General features: G+C 39.7%; 1 protein-coding gene across 1 annotated transcript in view; it reads right to left on the reverse strand.

The window, feature by feature from the left end:
- Positions 1-4237: 4237 nt before the first annotated feature.
- LOC143282942 (transportin-3-like) overlaps positions 4238-22304 on the reverse strand; it is a 34337-nt gene continuing 16270 nt past the window's right edge. Inside the window, exons 17-27 of the mRNA XM_076588845.1 lie at positions 22055-22246; positions 21529-21617; positions 20814-20899; positions 19730-19790; positions 18416-18556; positions 17920-18036; positions 16953-17047; positions 16211-16367; positions 14383-14550; positions 12895-13007; positions 4238-12109 (exon numbers count right to left, since the gene is read on the reverse strand). Of these exons, the coding sequence (XP_076444960.1) occupies positions 12049-12109; positions 12895-13007; positions 14383-14550; positions 16211-16367; positions 16953-17047; positions 17920-18036; positions 18416-18556; positions 19730-19790; positions 20814-20899; positions 21529-21617; positions 22055-22246 (1280 nt within the window). The 3' untranslated portion in view covers positions 4238-12048. The remainder of the gene's footprint in view (positions 12110-12894; positions 13008-14382; positions 14551-16210; positions 16368-16952; positions 17048-17919; positions 18037-18415; positions 18557-19729; positions 19791-20813; positions 20900-21528; positions 21618-22054; positions 22247-22304) is intronic.

Below are 22304 nucleotides of genomic sequence, written 5' to 3' on the forward strand. Positions count from 1 at the left end.
TCTCTCTCTCTCTCTCTCTCTCTCTCTCTCTCTCTCTCTCTCTCTCTCTCTCTCTCTCACACACTGACACACACACACGCCGGCACGCACGCCGGCACGGCGCACGCACGCCGGCCGGCACACACACACACTGACACTATCACACAGCCGAGAGTTTAACTCATGGCACACGCACGCACGCATATTTTATTTGATTCTCTCTCTCTCTCTCTCTCTCTCTCTCTCTCTCTCTCTCTCTCTCTCTCTCTCTCTCTCTCTCTCTCTCTCTCTCTCTACATATACTGATATATGTATATATATATATATATATATATATATATATCAGTGTGTGTGTGTGTATGTGTGTGTGAGAGAGACAGACAGATAGACAGAATTCACTGACATGAATTTTGCACTGAACAATTTCATTATCTTTTTATAATCACCTGCGGTCATCAGATATATTCGTGTCCCGTAATCCTTTAGTTTACAAAGTGACTGGATGGACTGAAATTTGTAGATCACTGTAGACTGAACAGATCATGTCGGTGGGAGAATGGAGAGGAGTCAGACATGTGAAAGATACATCCTGAGTTTGCTGACTGAAAACAATGCGAAAACTGAAGAGAGAGAGAGGGGAATAATGAGTAAGTATCCTAGCTAATTCTTTATTATTGTCAAGTTAAAACTGAAGAGTAACAGCGCTTGTTTGTTCAGGTTGCCTGATCGAGTCCGCCACGGTGCATGTTTAACTGACACTGTCTTCATCTCCTTCGATCCTGGTCTAAACGAAGTGTTAGCTGAAACTTCGCTCTGCATAAAGTACAGTATTGCTTTGCTTATGCTCTCACAGTAGCCAAAGCTTCTGAAGTAAATGTAAACGGCAAGCGATAAGTAATAAAGAAATAAAGTGGAATGAGATAAAAGAAGAAGATGAATAACAAAATAAGTAAATGAATAAGCACATAAAAAATTATAATGAATAGTAAATTAAAAAAAAAAGAATAAATAGATGAATAACAATAAATGTATACATGAATAAATAGATAAATGAATAAATGAATAAATGAAATGAATAAATAAGGCAGATGATAGTAAATAAATAAATAAATGAACTTGTACACACAGACACCGCGGCAGACCGTCATTAACGTAGACACGGTCACACTGACAGAGACACAGACACACACAGACACACACGCACGCGCGCGAGCGCACGCACACAAACGCAGACATACATACATACATACATACATACATACATACATACATACATGCATACACAAACAAATTAATGACATCGAATCGATACCTTTCGCAAGCATTTTATGACGATGGGAAATAACTAATACATTACTTCAGCATCATAAGTCTTAGCAGTTACTGCCCCTACACCATGATGTGCAGGTTCAAATGACGTGGGCAATAACGAACATCATTCCATGAACCAAAATCAACCAGTCAGTCTTTTTCCGCTACTCATTTGATATACCGATCGATGGACTGATTGAAGTATTTTTACTGCGGAAATGTTTAAGATTTTTATGTACGAACTATGATTTTCTTTTTTTTACGGGCTGTTTCTTTCCAACTTCCATTGTACCATGATTAAAACACAACTGGGCCATAATCTCTTTTAAGTACATATCAATTAATCAGCCAGTCAATCAGACTAATCAGTTTAGCTGTCGTATAAAAACAGTTTGGATCTTTAGAACGAATTCGTGTTGATCAGAATGACAGTATCGTTGAATTCAACTCGGATGCTGTTACTTTTTGTCTGTTTTATATTTTAGATTTTAAGAGTTCGTTCTTTTTTTCTTTTCTTCCTTTCTTTAGAATTATGTTAGTGTTTTTTAGAGAGAAAGATATTTTGTACAAGCGTAAATTTATCTTATTTTGTCTTCATATGCATGGGAAAGGTAAGTTTGTCATAAAATCTACACCTGTCTTGTTTCGTGGATTTGATTTTTGCGGTTTGAACGATTCTTTGTTTTTGCAATTTGATTTGTGATGTATTAATTTAACTCGTCGTACCAATACTTCCCCCAAGATTAATAAAAGTTATGAGAAAAAAATAAATGTATAAAAAAAAAGATGACAATGAACAAAACCTCAACGATTCAGAAAAATCATGAGCATATTTTGAATGAACCTTCAGTCTGTGATTGTTGGTGACAACATAACTGTTGATCACTTATTATTCATAACTTGCATCAGTTACTTCCCAACTCATCTAAGACCATATGACATCACGGATCTGCTTTTTCGTTAACAATTTGATATTTTACAGTGTTTGATTTATTCACTGCTTTATTATCAGTTACTGAAACGTAAATAGACACCAATAGCTATTGAACAAGTTCATTTACTGTTCTCTTGTGAGACGAATGAATACAACTTAAAAACTTTTTTCAGAGAAAAAATCTGTTCATTGCATGTTTGCACAGCTATAGTATAAAGATTTCAGCTAACACAGACATGGTCCCGGTCCTCCCATTTGGAGTCTACAGAACACACACACACACACACGCACGCACATTCCAAACACATTCCACAAAATCAAGATTTCAGAGTCCTTACAGGGCATATTTGATTTGTGCCACAACAGCTTCAATGCAATGAGGCGTTTCCATGGTTTTACTCTTTCATTCCTCTGCATTAGAGATAAAACAAAGGGAGTGGGGGGACTTGGGGGACCAGATACAAAACAGCTGGTTTCTCTTATATCATTGTTGCAAAATCCACGCCAATGCAGCTTGAATAAGGAAGGCCAGACTAAAGGTAATGCCTCAGGAAAAGGCCATTGCACACTGAAAAGAAAGGCATATGTGGCCCCTGTAAATTTTATTTTGGGTCCACTTATATTTTTTGTCGCATTTGATTTATCCTGCATAAAATAAATGATTGATTCTAATTCTTATTCTTGCTGCTCATAGTCCAGCCGACCACACAGAGCCATACCAGGATTGTCAAATCATACAGATGCTCAACTGCATCAACACAAAACTGTTAAATCTATAAAAAAAAAAAAAACAACCACCAAAAATACACTAGTTACAAACCCACAAAATACAGTATCCCAACCATTTAGCTCCTTATGACAGATAAGACTTGGCCATGCTGAGGATGCCAGCCATTCCACTTTATTTATCATCCCCTGATAACAAAAAAAATAAATAAATAAATAAAAGGGGAAAAAAATAACATATAGGCTAATAACTGCAGAATAGGCAGCTAGTGCCCATCCCAGTGTTTACATCTCACTACCTGATCACCAGAGCAAAACAGCACAGATAGTACATCACAGACTGCGGAAAAGAGAAAAAAGTGTCAAGGCTTGCTTGAAAAATGAAAGGGGAATGGACTGGGAAGGCAGAAAAGGGGGACAACAGTGAAGGAAGAAAAAAGGCAGAAACAAAGAGAGTGACAGAAAAGAGGAAATTTCTAGCACAATTTCCAGAAGGCGGGGATGTTATTTATACTGAAAGACCCCAGGCATCCCCACCGAAAAACGACTGATTATTCCACACTTCTGTTCGTTCATATATTCATCATTTATCAGTGGTCTCCATCTGTCTTGCCAGTCAATGGTTAACACCTGTTGGTGTTCACAGCGTGGATGTTTCAGTACACAGTGCCTGCTGTGACTGAACCGACAAATGCTGAAGCGACCGTCAGTATTGTAGACCCAGGAAGTTGATGGAGCTAAATTGGCAGAAATGTGTATTCCCCCACTGCTTTTCCTCAAGAAGTATTGTGATTCTTTTCTGTTCAGCTCATGTGACCTCCTGTTTCTGTCTATCTCAAGTCAGTCTGGTTCCCAGCAGTGTTGTATTCCACTGTGTATGTACATGTGGGTATAGTGTACTAAAGAGAAGGTAAGACACTGGAAAAGAGGGAAAGTAAGCCACAGAGAGAGAGAGAGAGACAGAGAGAGAGAATATTTTGGATGGAGGTAATCAATATGAGTTGTGCTCAAATAGGTTTGCTTTGTTGTTGTTTTTTGTTTTGTTTTATTTGCTTTTTTTTTTGGTGGATGGGTTGGGTGAGGGGTTGACGAGGGGGCCTGGGTTGGGGGTGGGGTGTTAGTGAAGAAACCATCACTGAATGATCTGAAAAATAAACACTTTTTTCCTATGGTATATACCATGTTAACCTTGCTTATGTGTTACTCCTAATTTGACAGTTATGGGCTCCAAAGCGACTTCAAACACACACACACACACTCAAGCACACACACAACAATGTAAATGTAAGACGTGACGAAATAATTTTATTTCTGTCTGCAACAGATTCTACATTATTTCCTTACAAGGGGCATGGCAGTCCAACATAAAAAGGCAAAAAACGATTACAAGTTCATTTCATTTGGTTTTGTACACAATATAAAAGGAAGCGGCACTATCATGATGAAGAATCAACACCCAAAGCAGAAGAACTGTACAAGATTGGGACTGGAACCCAACTCTCAAGACCTAACGTCTCACACAGGCAGAGCTGGGGGGGTGTGGAAAGGAGGAAACAAAATATGTCACACTGGTGAAGGAGGGAGTGGCTGTATCAGGGAAACAGAAACACAGAGGGGGGTGGGGGTGGGGGGGGGGGGGTGGAGCAAGAAAGTAGAAGGGCCGCAACATGCACAGTTCAGGTTTTTATCTCAACACAGTTCCTGCATGCTAGTACAGTAGTAGTAGTAGTAACAACAGTACAATGCCAATGGTAACACATCAGAATGAATACAAAATTAACAACATACATGTATGTAAAACTGTACATAACTCCCCATTGCAACACACCGAGCAGTTCTTGGCATAGCAAAACATCACTCCAAAAAAAGGAGGACTGGATTTTTCATTTCATCATTTGTCTCAGGTTTTTTTTGTTTGTTTGATGTTGTTTTTCAGTGTTGATAACTACACAGGCAGGGTGGGGGCAGTGGAGGGGGTGTACCAATGGAAAGATGTCGTCAGCGTCGGTTTCCTACATTTAAACGTATTACAGAAACCCAATTTTTAACCATCATAATACTTTTTATTTAAATTATTCCTTTCCTGAATGAGTATACTGCAAAGATCAGCTGCTATCTAAAAAAAACAAAAAAAAACAAAAAAAAAACCAAACAAACAAAAAACATGATTTTTTTAAAAAAACATACAGTAAAAGTGGCTATGCCACCCTACTGCTTCCCACTTCACTCCAGAAACATGAAAGCATGGCTTGAAGGCAAACACCATCTCTCTCCATCTTGATCACTTCAATTCATTCACATATTCGCTAAAAACAAAACCACCAAGCCAGTCAACACAACCACACAGCAGTTGTTCCTTAGAGTGCCTCAAACTGATATCACTGGGCGGAGGGCTTACAATAATCACCCCACTGCCTTTCTGTAAATCAGGTCTCCTCTATCCTTATCCTAGATAGCATGAGGTAAACATGTACTCACTGTCACTCACTTTCCTTAAAATCTGCTCTCTCTCTCTCTCTCTCTCTCTCTCTTGTTCATACACATATACACAAAATGCTTGCACTGCCTCAAACTATAGCAATACTATTACAACACATTAACACAACCATTGAAACTTATAAAGAAACGGTTCATAAAGTTAGCAGTTATCAATTTTGAAGTATTTTATGTGGTTTGCTTTTTTAGTAGTAAATGTTGAAACCATCTGTTCCTGCAAACCTTTGCAAAGACACCACATATCCCTTTAGACATGTATATACACAAAGAAATCTGTTGCATACACACTGAATGCATACACACACACACAGATACACATATTTGTGAGTGCATGTGCATGCACACACACATATATATATCCACAAACAATAAAACACAATGTTTCAACAAGAAACATACATCACAACATTGCACATGCCTCTCTCTGCATTCTATCGATCTCACAATACTCTTTGACCACTGTTTCTCAATACTGGATTTTCTCAGAACTAGTTCTCTCTATAATTCTAGATCTGGAAATCAGAGAACATTGTGTTACAACAGTCATCACAAAACCTTTCCTGATGGAAGCTGTTGCCCATTTGTTAACAATTTACTCTTCTCATATGACAAATATTTAAACAACACACCTCCTCTTCACAAACGTTTTATAAACAATTCTCCCTTTAAACAACACTAGTTCCCTAAAAATAAATAAATAACTAAACTATAAAAAGCATTGAAATAACAATAAAAACATCAAAAAATAAAAGGCAGACTGAGGGATAGGGAAGGAGCAACAAACACAAAATAGGAGAGAGAAAAACCCAACCAACAAAACAAGCACCCAGCAGTGAACAGTGTGTTCACATTGTGTTCACAGTGTGTTTACTATTTGATTATTCTTCCTGCTGTGCCTGCAAGTAAGTACATCCATGTCCCTCACACCCATAACTTGAAAAAGAAAATTCAATTGATCAGGAGGGGAATGGGGAGGGGTTTAAAACTGCTTTTAAAAGTATAAAATTAAAATATCGCTTTCCTTGACCCTTTTTTTTTATTATTTTTTTTCCCCCAATTTTTCTTACTGACTGTCGTGAGCGGATGGCTCTGAATTAAGGCAGACAGCTGGTGAGACAACCACCACTGAAAACCTGCATGGGTGAGTGGGGACTTTATCTTTTAGTTTTGACTTGGTTTTCATCACTTTGTGGTCACTTTATTATATTATACTAACCTGCATCACCCTGTCACAAATTCTGGAACCCACAATGTTAACAACAGTAACATGGCTTTCCACACACATACACACACACAAACAACTTACATGACCATGTATGCTCTGCTAACAATGTGTCTTGTTCATACCCGGCATGGCAGAGGAATTTTCAACACAAAAAAAAACTAGGACTTTCTGTCTGAGTCACAATATAAAATATGAATAATGATGGTGTCTCATTCACATTTACATTGTGGACTTTGCCAAATCTCTCCTTTAGTGCCTTAACTATGCAGGAGAAAATGGAAGTTAGAAGATATATTAACTGCCCCATTCAGTTATTTCACCAGAAAGCACTTTTTCCCCCTTTCAGCTGTGCATCTTGCGAATGTGTGAAAAGCTTGAAACAAAACAAGCACCCCACTCCACCTCTCTCCTACAAAGTACATTATCACATTTTTATAACTAATAAAACAGAAAGAAAAATTGAAGGCAAATTGAGCTGGTTTGATTGACAGAAAAGAACACAACAAAGAGGTCTGTACATAAATGCAGCGCAAACTACTGAAACCCAATCAAATGCACAACAAAGACTGGGGGCAGAAGTTTTCACCGTGCTCTGCTGACAACAAATGCATACATTAACACAGACCACAGGCAAGCAATTCACCATTCTCCAACAATATTAACATCTATGCAGCTGTGAACAATACATATGTAAACAAGACACACATCTTGAAAGTTGTCAAAACACAGGAGGGCATTGTTACCATGCATTTCCAAGAAAACTGGAGAACCTCTCAGATACACCAGTTATCTGTTGTAGTAGAAACCAATTATTGGCACACAGCCTCCTCTTGCATGATTTCTAGATGTGTCTCTGACTGCTGCACAATTTAGTCATGTGGTCAGGGTTCTTATGCTTTGTCATGGATTTTTTTGTGTCCAGCAATGTTCCCCAAACGTTACAAAGGGTTGTTCTTTTGATTTGCAAAGGTTGATTATGCTCCGCAAAAGCTCTTAGTCTAAACGAATTATGCTCCGCAAAAGCTCTTAGTCTAAACGACTGTTATAATTACCATACATATTCACAAATGATTTTTGCTGCTTGACATTGCTGGAATCTATATATCTTGAAAGGTGTATTGTACCTTTTGCACCCAATCTAAAACACGTTTGTTCATCTGTTAAAATGATTTGATACTGAACAGTGATTGTGATCTGATTGGGTTTTTTTTCACTGAATTTCAGTCACTGGCTGGTAAAAAATAAAGAAAAATGATTATGTTTTCTCACAGGACTTAATCACTGATGGAGACGTGGTGAATAAAGACAATCTGCAAGCTGGGGAAGGGAGTTAAAAAATGTAGTCATGAATCCGTCAGAACATAATGTTCACTAGACATTTTCTAACTCTCTTTCTGATCCTCAGCTGTGCCAAAATCACATCCATAATGTCTCTGTAAAACCTGTTATTTAACAGACAAACATTTGAGCTAAAGGTCAATGCTGCCTTAGACCTATGGCTGATATATCCCTGTAGTCAGTCCATTAGGCAAATACTTTCAGAAGAATCCAAGTTTGAAAACTGAGTTGCATTGCACTCTGAAAAGAAATACTGATAGAATACAAAATGAAACCACCTGTATAGTCTGTACGGGTGCCGCCCACCCCCTTTCAGTAGCTACCAGCTGGTTGTGTGAAACAGAAAGAATGTGACATCTTTAAAGACAAAGTAAAACATGGCTTGAATCAGTCTCTGCTTGTTATACCCTTGTTCAGCAACAGGTGGAAGTGTGGGAAAATGGAAAGGAGGTGAAAGATATATCTGCACAGTACGGTTGTTTATCCACAGCGTGACACATCTGTGTCTCAGTGTCTGGGTCCTAAAAGGCAATGGGGCACTCGTTTTCTGGACTCCATTCTGCTGGGGAAGTACACTGATGGCTGAAGAGAAGGGCTTGTTCTCTTTTCAATGTTCACAGGGGTAGGTTCTTCATCTTCTTCTCAATGTTCACAGGGGGGAAGGTTCTTCATCCTCTTCTCAATGTTCACAGGGGAAGGTTCTTCATCCTCTTTTCAATGTTCACAGGGGGAAGGTTCTTCATCCTCTTCTCAATGTTCACAGGGTGAAGGTTCTTTTTCCTCTTTTCAATGTTCACAGGGGGAAGGTTCTTCATCCTCTTCTCAATGTTCACAGGGTGAAGGTTCTTTTTCCTCTTTTCAATGTTCACAGGGTGAAGGTTCTTCATCCTCTTCTCAATGTTCACAGGGTGAAGGTTCTTTTTCCTCTTTTCAATGTTCACAGGGTGAAGGTTCTTCATCCTCTTCTCAATGTTCACAGGGTGAAGGTTCTTTTTCCTCTTTTCAATGTTCACAGGGTGAAGGTTCTTTTTCCTCTTTTCAATGTTCACATGGGGTAAGGTTCATCTTCTTCTCAGTATTAACATGGGGTAGTTCTAAGTCAGAGCTAATGTCAGGGGACAGAAGTCTTGGCATATATATATAAATATATATATATTTTTTAATCATTATTAACATGTAAACACATGCGGAATAATAAATTTGTGGGAAAAAATCAAGTTTGCTTGAAGATATTTTTTCATGTGTGCTGGAAGATTTTTTCTTCTTAATTTACAGGGATATCAAATCATAAACCTGTGAAAATGAACGCCTTGATTCACACACTATGCAGTCAAAATCTTCTTTGCTTCCTTCTATCTATCCATTTTCATTACTGCCCAGTGTCTTCTCAGATTTTTTTCTGCTCAAAAATTGTTAACCTTGGATTCACAGTCAGTTGTGTCACATCCCTTGGGAAAAGAATTTCAGGGTGTTCCTTTTGTTGCTTTCACACCCGTTTCAGAGACAGATGTACTTAGTGTGTTGAAAAAGTCTGCTCCAAAAACATGTGACCTGGACCCCCTTCCAACACCACTACTGTATGAGTGTTTGGATGTTGTTTTGCCTGCACTTACAAACATTATAAATGATTGTTTAATTTCTGGTGTCTTCCCTGATGTATACAAAACTGCACTTGTTAAGCCCATGCTAAAGAAAGCCACTCTGGATCACAATGACCTCAAATGTTTTCGCCCTGTATCCAACCTTGCTTCTGTGTCCAAAATTATTGAAAAAATTGTTCTCTCCCAACTTTCAGACCATTTAGCATTAAACAACCTGTTTTCTTCTTTTCAGTAAGCATATAGATCTGCCCATAGCACTGAAACTGCTTTGCTGAAAGTAGTTAATGACCTGTTGCTGTCTGTTGATGAAGGTAAACTATCTGTGTTAACTTTGCTCAATCTGTCGGCTGCGTTTGACACAACAGACCACAGTATACTCCTTTCCAGACTTGAACATGTTTTTCGGATTCACTCAACAGTTCTGAATTGGTTTTCTTTATACCTATCCAACCGCTTCCAGACTTGTCTCTGTTAGTAACTAAGTCTGATCCAACCCTGATCTCCTATGGTGTGCCACAAGGCTCTGTCCTGGGCCCTGTTCTGTTCGTTCTGTACACTGCTCCTGTTTCTGATGTTATTTCTGGCCATTCTGTTCTTCACCACTCTCTTGCTGATGATACTCAACTACAAAAGTCTGCAGAACCAAACCAAGTACACGGTCTGATTCTGTCAATGCAGGATTGTATTCCAATGTTAAATCCTGGATGACATTCAACAAACTAAAGTTGAATAATGACAAAACTGAAGCTATGATTATTTCCTCTGCAAGAATGTCCACATCTACTTCTTTTTCTGCCTCTATTGTGGTTGGTGATGCCACAGTTCAGTTTTCTAAATCAGCAAGGAACCTTGGAGCATGCATGCTCAGGTAGTAAATCTGATACGCATAGTCAATTGTGAACTTCATCGCATCAACTCTATCCATAGGTACCTTTCTGTTGAAACTACTAAAACTCTTATTCCTGCTTTTGTGCTGTCACGAATTGACTGCTGTAATTCTCTTCTCATAGGCTGTCCACATAATATTCTTCAGCAAATTCAAAAACTTCAAAACAATGCTGCCCGTTTCTCAGAGTCCCACGTACTGATCACATTTCTCCTCACCTCCGCACTCTACATTGGCTCCCAACTGAAGCGAGAATTAAATACAAAGTTGCGTGTCTCTGCTATTTTGCTTTCCACTCCGCAGGACCTACATATCTTTCTGACCTTATCAGTGTCTACACCCCCACAAGAAATCTCCGCTCTTCCTCTGACTGTTACCTTTTGAAACTTCCTTGTGTCGATACAAGAACCTATGGTGAACGTTCTTTCTTCTTTGCTGCTCCTCACATCTGGAACAACCTTCCTCATCATATCAGTGCATCTAATTCTATTTCTGCTTTACGTTAATCATCACTAAAAACTAATCTTTTTAAAACCTATCTATAAGCACTCTCAGCTTCCTTGTTCTCCAACACCACCCATGTCAGCTCACTTTGGATGTGTGTAGAGTGGAATGGGGAGAGTGTGAGAGGGGGGTGAGGGGGAAAGGGGTTTTTGAGAAAAGAGTGGTCATGAATGTTTTCTGTAACTTGTAATATTTTTCTTTCATGTAAAGCGCCCTGAGCTCTTAGAGAGAAAGGGCACTATATAAATGAACATTATTATCATTATTATTATTATTATTATTAAACTTCCCTTGCTGCATGCCTGCTCACACCTGCCCTCTTCCTACGGACATCCCTTACAGCTTACTTGAACTGACATGGTTGAGGACACTGTACAACATGCAATCCCCCTGAACCCCCACCCACACTCAAAGGAAACTACAGTCTTGGGTGTTGGCTTCAACATACTGATCATGACAGTACAAAGGTAATCATGACCATGTGCTGAACCTTCACACAGAAAGCTTTCATAAAATGTTTAATAAGAAATAAAAAGCGCCACACTTTCACAGATTTCAAAAAGGAGCCAGCTGAGCACACTGAAGAAACAGAAACAGTGGCAGCACCAACATGCGGTGTGTACAGTGTTTTAACAAAGAAACGAGTATTTGTACACGTCTTTCAGGCAGGGGGAAAAACAAAACACAGGTGACTAAAAACATGACATGCATGACAGAATACTCCTCGAATAGCAGTCATCATCAGCATCACTTCTCTTAAATGTCCTGCTCTCCTCAGCAGGTTTAGCTCTGCCCACAACTCAGCAACACTTATTTGTCACTCAGACTTCAAAGCAGAGCTGATGTCGGGGTGTTGGGGGGGAAGGCGAGCACGTATGGATACTGGCACAGGCATGCACGTGCACATGACACGCAGGAACTGAAAGACTCCAAGAGGCAGAGAGTTCATGTCGGGACAGCTGGCAGCAAGCTGCATGGGCAGAAACATGCATAAACTACTAAGTCTTTGTGTGCAAAGTCTTCGCTGTGACGAGGTGTTGAGCAAGTCTTATCTGTACAGTCGGGAGAAATCTCTAACAGCATGCATCAACTGCTTCAGGTCTTCCGCCCTGGAGAAAAAAAAAAGAAAGAAAAAACGAGATTATGTATTTCATCGTTTGACATGGCAAAAAAAAAAACCCAATATACTTTAAAATAACACATAGCACATAACTGAAAGATATGTTCCATTTATATTGCTTATAACCTTATCCTGAAAATAAGCAAAAATGGGAACACAAAATAAAAGAAAATGGATAACACTGTGTGTCAGAGACAGGTTGCTGGGTTTTCAACATCTTACCCTTAAACTGTGTTGAAATTATCAGGCATGGGAGCAAAGAAGAAACACTGCACAACCATTCATCCAAAAAAATCTCCCAACACTTTAAAGCCAGCCTGAAGTCTGGCTCTAGCTAGCCCACAAAAAGGATGATTTCCTCCAAAAGGGATGAGGTTTCACTTTCTGAAGAAAAAATAGTGAAAATCCAAAGAAACCGAGAAAAATACCAGCCTATTCACCCGCAAACATGCATAAAGATGATTCAGACAGGTCTGAGGAGGGTAGAGGGATGGTTATATATATACATACATATACATACACACACACACACACACATATATATATATGTGTGTGTGTGTGTGTGTGTGTGTGTGTGTAGAGAGAGAGAGAGGGAGAAGAAGAAGAATGTCATCAATTACTATTTAAAAAAAAAAAAAAGGTAATCAAAAAAAACAAAAACAGCATCCCGACGTGACTTTATTGCAGATAGCTCAGTTAATAAAATAAAACAAAAAGTAAGTGAGAAATGAATTTGAAAAAAGAAAATAGAAAAAGTGACCGCTAAAGACTCACGTTGTGACAGACTTGTGGAAATCTGTCAGCTGTTTCCTGGTGGCGGTGACAGCCCCCCCACTGTTCTCTGTCGGCAATGCCTTCAGCGTTGTCTCCAGCCACACGCAGAACGTCTGACCATCATTACCAACACACATACATGTCTGACCATTATAACCAACACACTACACATGTCTGACCATTATAACCAACACACTACACATGTCTGACCATTATAACCAACACACTACACATGTCTGACCATCATAACCAACACACTACACGTCTGACCATTATAACCAACACACTACACATGTCTGACCATCATAATCAACACACATACACATCAACTAACAGGAAAATCCCCTAAGAGTATGGCTGCCAATATGGTGGACTAAAAATGGTCATGCACTTGAAAGTCCTATCACCGATACGAGTGAACATTGGAGTTACAGTCCATTAACCTCTTGGCAGCTGAACCTTGCTGAAATAATGTCAGTGAGGCATAAAAAGTGCAGTCACTACTTGCTGTCCTCCTATGTGGAGTGATGGCCTAGAGGTAACGCGTCCGCCTAGGAAGCAAGAAAATCTGAGCATGCTGGTTCCAATCACGGCTCAGCCGCTGATATTTTCTCCCCCTCCACTAGACCTTGAGTAGTGGTCTGGACGCTAGTCATTCGGATGAGATGATAAACTGAGGTCCTGTGTGCAGCATGCACTTAGCGCACGTAAAAGAACCCACGGCAACAAAAGGGTTGTTCCTGGCAAAATTCTGTAGAAAAATCCACTTTGATAGGAAAAAACAAATAAAACTGCACAAAGGAAAAAATACACACAAAAAAATGGGTGGCGCTGTAGTGTAGCTCTCCCTGAGGAGAGTAGCCCGAATTTCACACACAGAAATCTGTTGTGATAAAAAGAAATACAAATACAAAATCAATGGTGTAACTGATTTTGTAGATCAAAAGTAATGCAGTGCCAAGAGGAAAAGTCCAAATACACAGAACGGTGACTGTCATCCTGACCTATGAGCTCAGTCCTTTCTTCATGAGATGACAACCATCCACTGACAAGTACACTTGTCAGCAGCAGTAAAGAGGTTAATGCGGAAAGAAAGAAAGAAAAAATAACAGGAAATAAATGTCTGAGTTATGATTTTGTAGGCAAACAAAAAACCAAAGACAGGACTATAATGGAGAGGACAGAAGCCGTTGACCAAAACAATGTGAGATACGTAATACTGTCCCCATTATTTTGTCCTCATAACATTTACTGAGTTTACCATGCCAAAGTAAGAAGAAATTAACAGCTAATTTTCAGTAAGAGATTTAAGTGTAATACCGAAAGAATTATAAGGTATAAAGGTATTTTACAGACATCAAAGAAATATGACACTGCTCAAAATAAAACACAAGTATGCACAAGTACATGCAGACGTGTCATGATCATACCACACATACCACAACACATCGAACACATACACACACACACACTTTTCATCCAACTCACCGATCTGTCCACACACATCAGCTCATACAGCACTTCAGCCACATCAGGAATCATGTAGCTGGGCAGGCAGAAGACACAAGCGTTAATGGTGGCATGAACCAAGGCCTGACCGTGATCCGTCAGCAACTGTTTGACGGCAGCTGACCGTGACTCAAAGTCCTCCCGATCCTGGGACAAACAAAACAAGAGAGGCAAGGCCTTCAAGACTCACTTGTGATACACTTAAAAAAAAACCCAAGCTTTTTATGTATTGAGTATAATTTCAAAATGTAATGTTTAAGATGAGAAAGATCAGTTTAAAGCAAATTAACTCCCCTAGCATTACAGAGTAATTTCCCTTTTTTACTATCTGCACTAAAACGTTTGCAAATAAATAAAACTTCCATGCTTAGCAAAAGAAGTTCCTGTTTGAACAAAAAATGATAATAATGACTGCTCTAGCTGTTGGGTCAGAATATCAGATCAAAGTGCCAAGTTTAGAGAATACAAAAAATATAAATATAACAGTAAATGCAGTTTGCATATAATTAGGCTTCATTCTTTATTTTTTTGTGCCCATCCCAGAGGTGCAATATTGTTTTAAACAAGATGACTGGAAAGAACTGAATTTTTCCTATTTTCATGCCAAATTTGGTGTCAACTGACAAAGTAGTTGCAGAGAAAATGTCAATGTTAAAGTTTACCACAGACACACACACAGACAACCGAACACCGGGTTAAAACAGACTCACTTTGTTTACACAAGTGAGTCAAAAAACTGGATGACAGATCAGTACAGCCAGAAGAATAACACAATCATTTGTGTTCCAAAGGTTGTCAACTAAAACAACTAGCTCAAGCAGAGCAGCATCAAGCTTGTTTCCATTGATTCCATAGATTGTCAACTGGAGTAGCGGGTATGTAGCATGAACAGGTATGGGACACTAAACTGGTCCCTATCCCAATGACTGTCAACTGGTATAAAAAGTATGCAGCCTAAGATGTGGTCTTCTAACTGCCCAAGTCACTGTGTTGTCATGGTGTTTCATTCTTCATGTTTGCTCTCTTTCCCTATCCCCTCCACTCCCCTCTTTATTCACAAATCCCACCTCCAGCTATTCTGGAATGGTCATCCAAATACTTATAATGTTAATATGTTCATTTATCATTGCCATCTTCTGCCAACAGTTTTATAAGTGTGTAAACTGTATGTGTGCAAACTGATAACAGCAACAGATGGGAGGTAACCTACTTCCGGGAGGTTATTGGCCGTAGCTACTTTCATTTTCTCCACACAGGCAGAAAGTAGTTTGCACAGGACAGGAATCAGACTCCCTGCTGGAGTCTGCACTAGTGGGTCATTGCAAAGTATGTGTAGTGAAAAGATAAATTTATGTGTGACATAAAATCAGATAATGTGACAAAAATAAAATAGAAAATAATTTTATTTCCTTTAAGACATGCAAAGTTTAAGAGAAAATAAACCTTGAAACAAACCAAACACAACCCCCCCGCCCCAAAAAAAGAAAGAATTCAAAGCAAGACTATCACTGTTTGTTTTATGTTCTTTGGCTATTCTTGCCGTTCTTCTCTTCCTCCTTTGTATTCTTTACTGACAGCAGTGAATACAAATTTGGGTGAATCTTAAATAGGTCTGTTTTACTGTCACTGTCACATGATTATCGTACAATTATCATTTATGATTCTTATTAGCAAAAACCTATGCAAAGAAAACTATGTTTGGGGCAAATGGTCCCTGAAAGAAGACCAACCACTGTCTATTCACCAGTAAAGGAGTGAAAGAACAAGAACCGCTGCAACACTGGGCATGCCTTGTCCCACTACACACCTCCTTTTCTCTGGCACACTTGATGAAGTCAGAAAGGAATTTCATGACAGAAGCATTGGCGTCACGATGATCCAGTGAACAGGCAGCGATCGCACAGCACAGCAGAGGTTTACACATGGCTGACTGCAGGAAGGACAGTGGGGCCCTCTGCACAAACCTGCAATGCACAATATGATGCATCAGAGTACAATCCAACACAATAAAGAAAAACATGTTTTTAAAAACCAGGGTAAAATCCAGGGATGTGAGAGAGACTGAAACAAAAAAGCGTAGCGTAGGCAGGAGGCGGGGTCAGGGGGATAAGGCCCCTGGTGGAGTGCAGGGGCGATGCACCACTGGGGGAGTGTAGCCCCTGTGAAGCTGACCAAAAAATTGTTGTTTGCAACACCAGAAACTGCAGGAATCACTGCTGCTTCCTTGTTTTGCAGTAGGGCCATATTAACCTTTGCTAAAACTTGCACACAAACACACACACACAAAAATGGTGTTTCCTACTGGCCGAAAATCTGAGAATTAGCACCAAAAAAAAAAAAAAGAAAGAAAAAACGGAACAAGGAAAGCAGAAGTGGTAGTGGTAATAGTACTACTACTATTTCATTATGCTGAACCTTGTGCACAGACAAAACAAAGCGCTTAAGTGCATCTGAAAAGAATATCTGAAAGTAAGAATCAGAGAGACAAAAAGTGAGACAATATAGTGCTGACACTGTAGAGACTGAAGCAGAGTCAGACTGACACAGACCTCAGACATAACCTGAAGAGATCGTCCACAGTGTCTGGGTGATTCCTCAGTCCATTGTGCTCCTCCAGAATCTTAAATGTCGGCCCACAAAACGCCTGCACACAAAAAACAACAGCTAACAATCTGAACACAATATAATGCAGATTGATCAGTCTGTCTTAAAATAACAACTATGCATATAAATGTAAAAAGAGAGAGAGAGAAAAAAAAAATTTTGAATGAGAAATTCATAAAAGATTCAAGGACTGTAAAAAGGAGTCTTGAAACATTTTCATCTCTAAAATCTTCCCACCAAAAAACACAACAGGCTTCCTTCACTCAACAGCACACTATTTTTCAAGCACTGCACCCATTTCTTGTCATTCTCACTGCTTGTTTTCTATCTGATTTTTAATTAATTATACTAATTGCTCACAGTCTATTCTCTGAGAAATTTTACACTCAAGAAATCTTGCTGAGAAGAACAAATAAGGGGAATTCCTTCATATAATGCTGGTTTGACTAGCATAGTTACTGTGTCATGGTCAATGTTTTTACTTCAGTCAAAATTTGTTGCAAAAGCTGCAATTAATACAGCACCAATGCACCATCAACACCCATTCCTCCCATTATTTTGTTCCAAGAACAAAAAAATCCTCGTCCACATCTACAAAAAAAAGACAGTGTTAAACTGTAACGCCAATACAGTGCTTACCCCTAACATCAATACAGGACTTACCTGTAACATCAACTTAGTACCCTTAACATCAATACAGGAATTACCTGTAACTTCAACATAGTACCCGTACATCAAAACATGACTTACCTGTAACATCAACATAGTACACATAACATCAATACAGGACTTACCTGTAATGTCAACGTAGTACCCATAACATCAATACAGGACTTACCTGTAACATCAACATAGTACCCATAACATCAATACAGGTTGAGGACTTAAATGTAACATCAACACAGTGCTTACCTGCAGCATGTCCAGCAGACCCGGCACACACCCTGCTTCTCCCCCATACTCGTCCACCAGGATACTGCCCAGGTAGAGGAAACAGGAGTGCTGATGAACAGAGTACAGCTGGACCATCTGTGAACCCAGGTGCTCAGTGTCAGAGGCATGAATGTTTACCAACAACAGACACTTCTACATGGCGCCTGATTCATCAGCACTGCCATCTTCTGTCTCATCAGGTAAATAGTTATCAGAGTAATCAAAGATGTTACCTGTAAATTTTCCCACTTGGAATTTTGGACAGTTGCCTACAAAACCTACCAGCTGTTAATGCTCTCACTGCTTGCTGCCAGTCACCAATTTCAAACGCAAATCAAAGCCAAGTTTTACATAATCTTGGCACAAGCTTTTTATAAATCATAAAATTATCAACTCACTCTACACCAGACATACCTAAACTATAAAGATATGAAATAAATATAAAGTATGGTAAAAAAGGGAAAAAAAGACTTGCTTGTGTGACTAGAGGAGTGAGCAGAGTTGCAGAGTTCTTCCCCAGGCATCGGATGGCAAACCTGATACACCGACAACACCGCTCTATGACTCGGATGTCAGCCTGGTATTTACTGCATGCCTGAGATAAAACAGGCCACATCTGCAACACATAACAATTTGACACATTGATATGCATCAGTGAAACATCATGAAATATACGTGTTTGCAAATGTGAAGCATGCATATACTGATATAAAAAAATGTAACTAACACATTTGGTGGAAATTCAATTCAAACCAAGCCAATTCATGACTTACTCTAGTGATCTGACTAGAAAAAGCAATAGCCATAACCTTAATATCCTCTGGTATGGCAGGCAGTGTTGACAATATCTCCAACAGTTTATCAATTACTTTTCAATCAATCTGCACACCAAAAAGGGGACAGACTTTCATATATTGCCTGTTTGGCTAGCATACTTCCTGTATCAAAATGGTACGAACTATAGCCTGACACCTGGCTCTTCTGTCTAATTTTGTGATAAGACAGAGCATTACCCAGAGTGTCATCAAGGTTGTTGTCAGCCACAGAATCAATCAAAGGGGAAAAAAGAAGTCTTCCTGGAATGTGGAGACTGTCTTAATAATAATAAATAATAATGGTATTTATATAGCGCTGGATCTTGTGCAGAGACAAATCAAAGCGCTTTCGCACCAGTCATTCACACGCATGCATAACTCTAATACTGCAGAAACTAAAGACAAGGAAGGGCAGGCAAGGGAGGCTATTTTGGGAAGAGGTGGGTTTTAAGGCCAGACTTGAAAGAGCTGAGTGTGGAGACTTGACGAAGCGAAAAAGGAAGTTCATTCCAATCGCAAGGTCCAGAAACAGAGAAAGAACGGTGGCCAAGAACTGTCTTGCTCATTTGCAGAACTTTTACGTGTCCTCTGATTTCTCCCCTATTAAAAAATAAAGAAAAAAAAGAAAAAAATAATGGCGAAAGTGCTCAGCCATGAAAGGAGCAACTTGCCCAGATGGGCTGAGCTAGAATTTGACTTGGGGGTTCATCATAATACTGCGTCAGCCTGGAAAACTGGCCTGCAGAGCAAAGCTGTACCTTGCACAAGCCTGACATGGTCAGTAAATGATGCCAAGTAAGTTCTTTGTTAAAAATGCTTAAAGCTTAGCACAGGACCCTTCTACAATAAATGACAGACAAGGGCGTTCCATACTCAGCACCAGATTTACTGACAAACTGATGCATGTCATCCACAACACAAAATTTGACACACTGATACAGATCAATTGCAATAACATGCACAACAGCACTCACCTCCATGATCACTGGCTGACAGGGATGCATCTGGCCATTAGTGACTGTGGGGTTAGTGTACCTGAGGACAAGGAAACACTGCATATCAACAATCTTTAAATCACATCTTGTCACTAACAGCCCAGTTGACTGAAGAGAATTAAAAACTGTCCTCAAATGTCACCTTCCCTTAAAAAGATTTAAAATATACTCAGAAAGTGTGTTGGCTCTAGAAAAGGAAGGCAAAGAAAAACTGTCTAGAGTTTGAAATAATGCCAAGGATTATAAACACAGAAAAAGAATATGCATTTCATTCTGTAAAAAGAACTTAATATTTAGTCCATCTCTATGATGGAAATTCTTGGCCGCATTTGTCTTGCATAATAAGGAATCCTTTTCTTAAAACCAGTTGTTTTTTTCACAACACTGCAGTCATCTCACACATGCACACACACACACACACACACACACACACACACACACATACACACACACACACAAGAGATTATATATATACACATTGTTAAAGCTCTGACAATGAGCTACATATGAGGGGTGTTCATTCAAGATTTCTCCTGAAATTGCACATGTATAATAATACATATCTCTATAGTTCACATGGTAATTTGTATCTCTGAACTCATAACACTTTCTCTTTTACAGGTGCTATGGTGTGATAATGGAGCCAGCTGAATGCAGGAGTTGAAAGAGACTTATGGGGAGGATGCCACATCGTGTGATGTAGTCAAACACTGACATTGTCAGTTCAAGATTGGTCGGACATCGTTGGAAACAGCTCCCATTCCCGGGTGACCATAGCCTGCCACTGACGAAGACACCAAGGTCTTCACAGCTGCATAAACTAATGGGAGGTACCACCCTTGGTGGTACCTATGCAAAGAAAGACTAGTTACTGTGCCAAGTTTTGTTCTTCTCAGTCCATGGGAAGTGGGTCAGGAGATATCTTTAATGAACATCCCTCATATGAAATGATCTGAGTTGTTTATCTTAAACCGTTTGCACATGAACTTGAGGAATCATCGCGATACATGACTTATAACATTTCTAAAATACAGAGAATAAGAAGAGAAGGCATCATTGGTACCTGAAAATGGCGGCCAGTCGATCCAGCCAGACTGTGGGGTCTGTGGGTGACCCCTGCTTCACTTCTTCCCCACTGTCCAGCAAGCCCTGCACACAGCACAGGGACAACTCCTTCTTCTGTCACTCATACACAACCAAACAGGGACAACACCTTCCTACTCCTTTCTTCTGTCACTCATATACAACCAAACAGGGACAACACCTTCCTACCCCTTTCTTCTGTCACTCATACACAACCAAACAGGGACAACACCTTCCTACTCCTTTCTTCTGTCATTCATACACAACCAAACAGGGACAACACCTTCCTATTCCTTTCTTCTGTCATTCATACACAACCAAACAGGGACAACACCTTCCTATTCCTTTCTTCTGTCACTCATACACAACCAAACAGGGACAACACCTTCCTACTCCTTTCTTCTGTCACTCATACACAACCAAACAGGGACAACACCTTCCTACTCCTTTCTTCTGTCACTCATATACAACCAAACTGAAATATCAATAGTACTACCATAATTTAGCTTATCATACTAGATCGCAGTGCTGCAATTAAGAAATTACAGTATTTACAAACACAAAAAAAGAATGGGATATTTTTATGTTTCTGTCTATCATTGTAAACAATTTCTAGAAAATACACATGAACAAAAGGAGTGCTTTGATACTGGACAGATGATAGAAGAAAGAGGAGTAACACAGCAAGCACTGACCTTCAGAGGTGTGATCTGACACAGACACAACTGTCGAAGACCTTCAGGAATCTTCCCATGGTTTAGCCTCGCCAAGATGGTAGCTGTGCCTGTCACATACATCTCAAAATGCCATTTATGTACACAGACACACAGGCACAAGCACACACGCGTAACCACAAACACACAGAGCAAAATATACGACACATCACAATACCAGGGATGAGACTGAATCTGTTTCAGTCTGAATTTGCAGTATTACCTCCATCAGTATACAAAAATATTTCATCAAAATTCGCCACTTACCAGATCTTCCATCATTCTGATTTCAGACTACAGTCTGAATACCATAATTTCATAATGAATAGCAGAATTCACCAATATCCTTTATATATAATACTACAACATCCCTTAAACTCTGAGAAAAAAACAACAACAAAAAAACCTTTGCAGATGATTATCTCCACGAGTATACGGTACACCCTTCACCTAACACTCCACCCCAAACCACTCAGCCCACACACACGTGATGCCAGCAGCGCAGTACCTTTGAGGAGGCCGATGGCAGCGTCAGTGGAGAGGTTGAAGGTGTCCATAGCCTGAACAATCTGCACCAGGCCCTGGAAGTGCTCCGTCATCTGGTCCTTGCACTGGGTGGAGATGCTCTGCAGGGCTGTTGCTGCCATGGAGGCCAGGAGGGGCTGCTGGAGGCCCCCCAGCAGGTACTGTAGTACTGGGTCTGTGACAGGTGACAGTGTGACAGGTGAGTCATCTATCAGAACCAGCAGGTATTGTAG

This window comes from Babylonia areolata, chromosome 6 (assembly GCF_041734735.1).
Source record: "Babylonia areolata isolate BAREFJ2019XMU chromosome 6, ASM4173473v1, whole genome shotgun sequence".
In the NCBI taxonomy this organism is placed as follows: domain Eukaryota; kingdom Metazoa; phylum Mollusca; class Gastropoda; order Neogastropoda; family Buccinidae; genus Babylonia; species Babylonia areolata.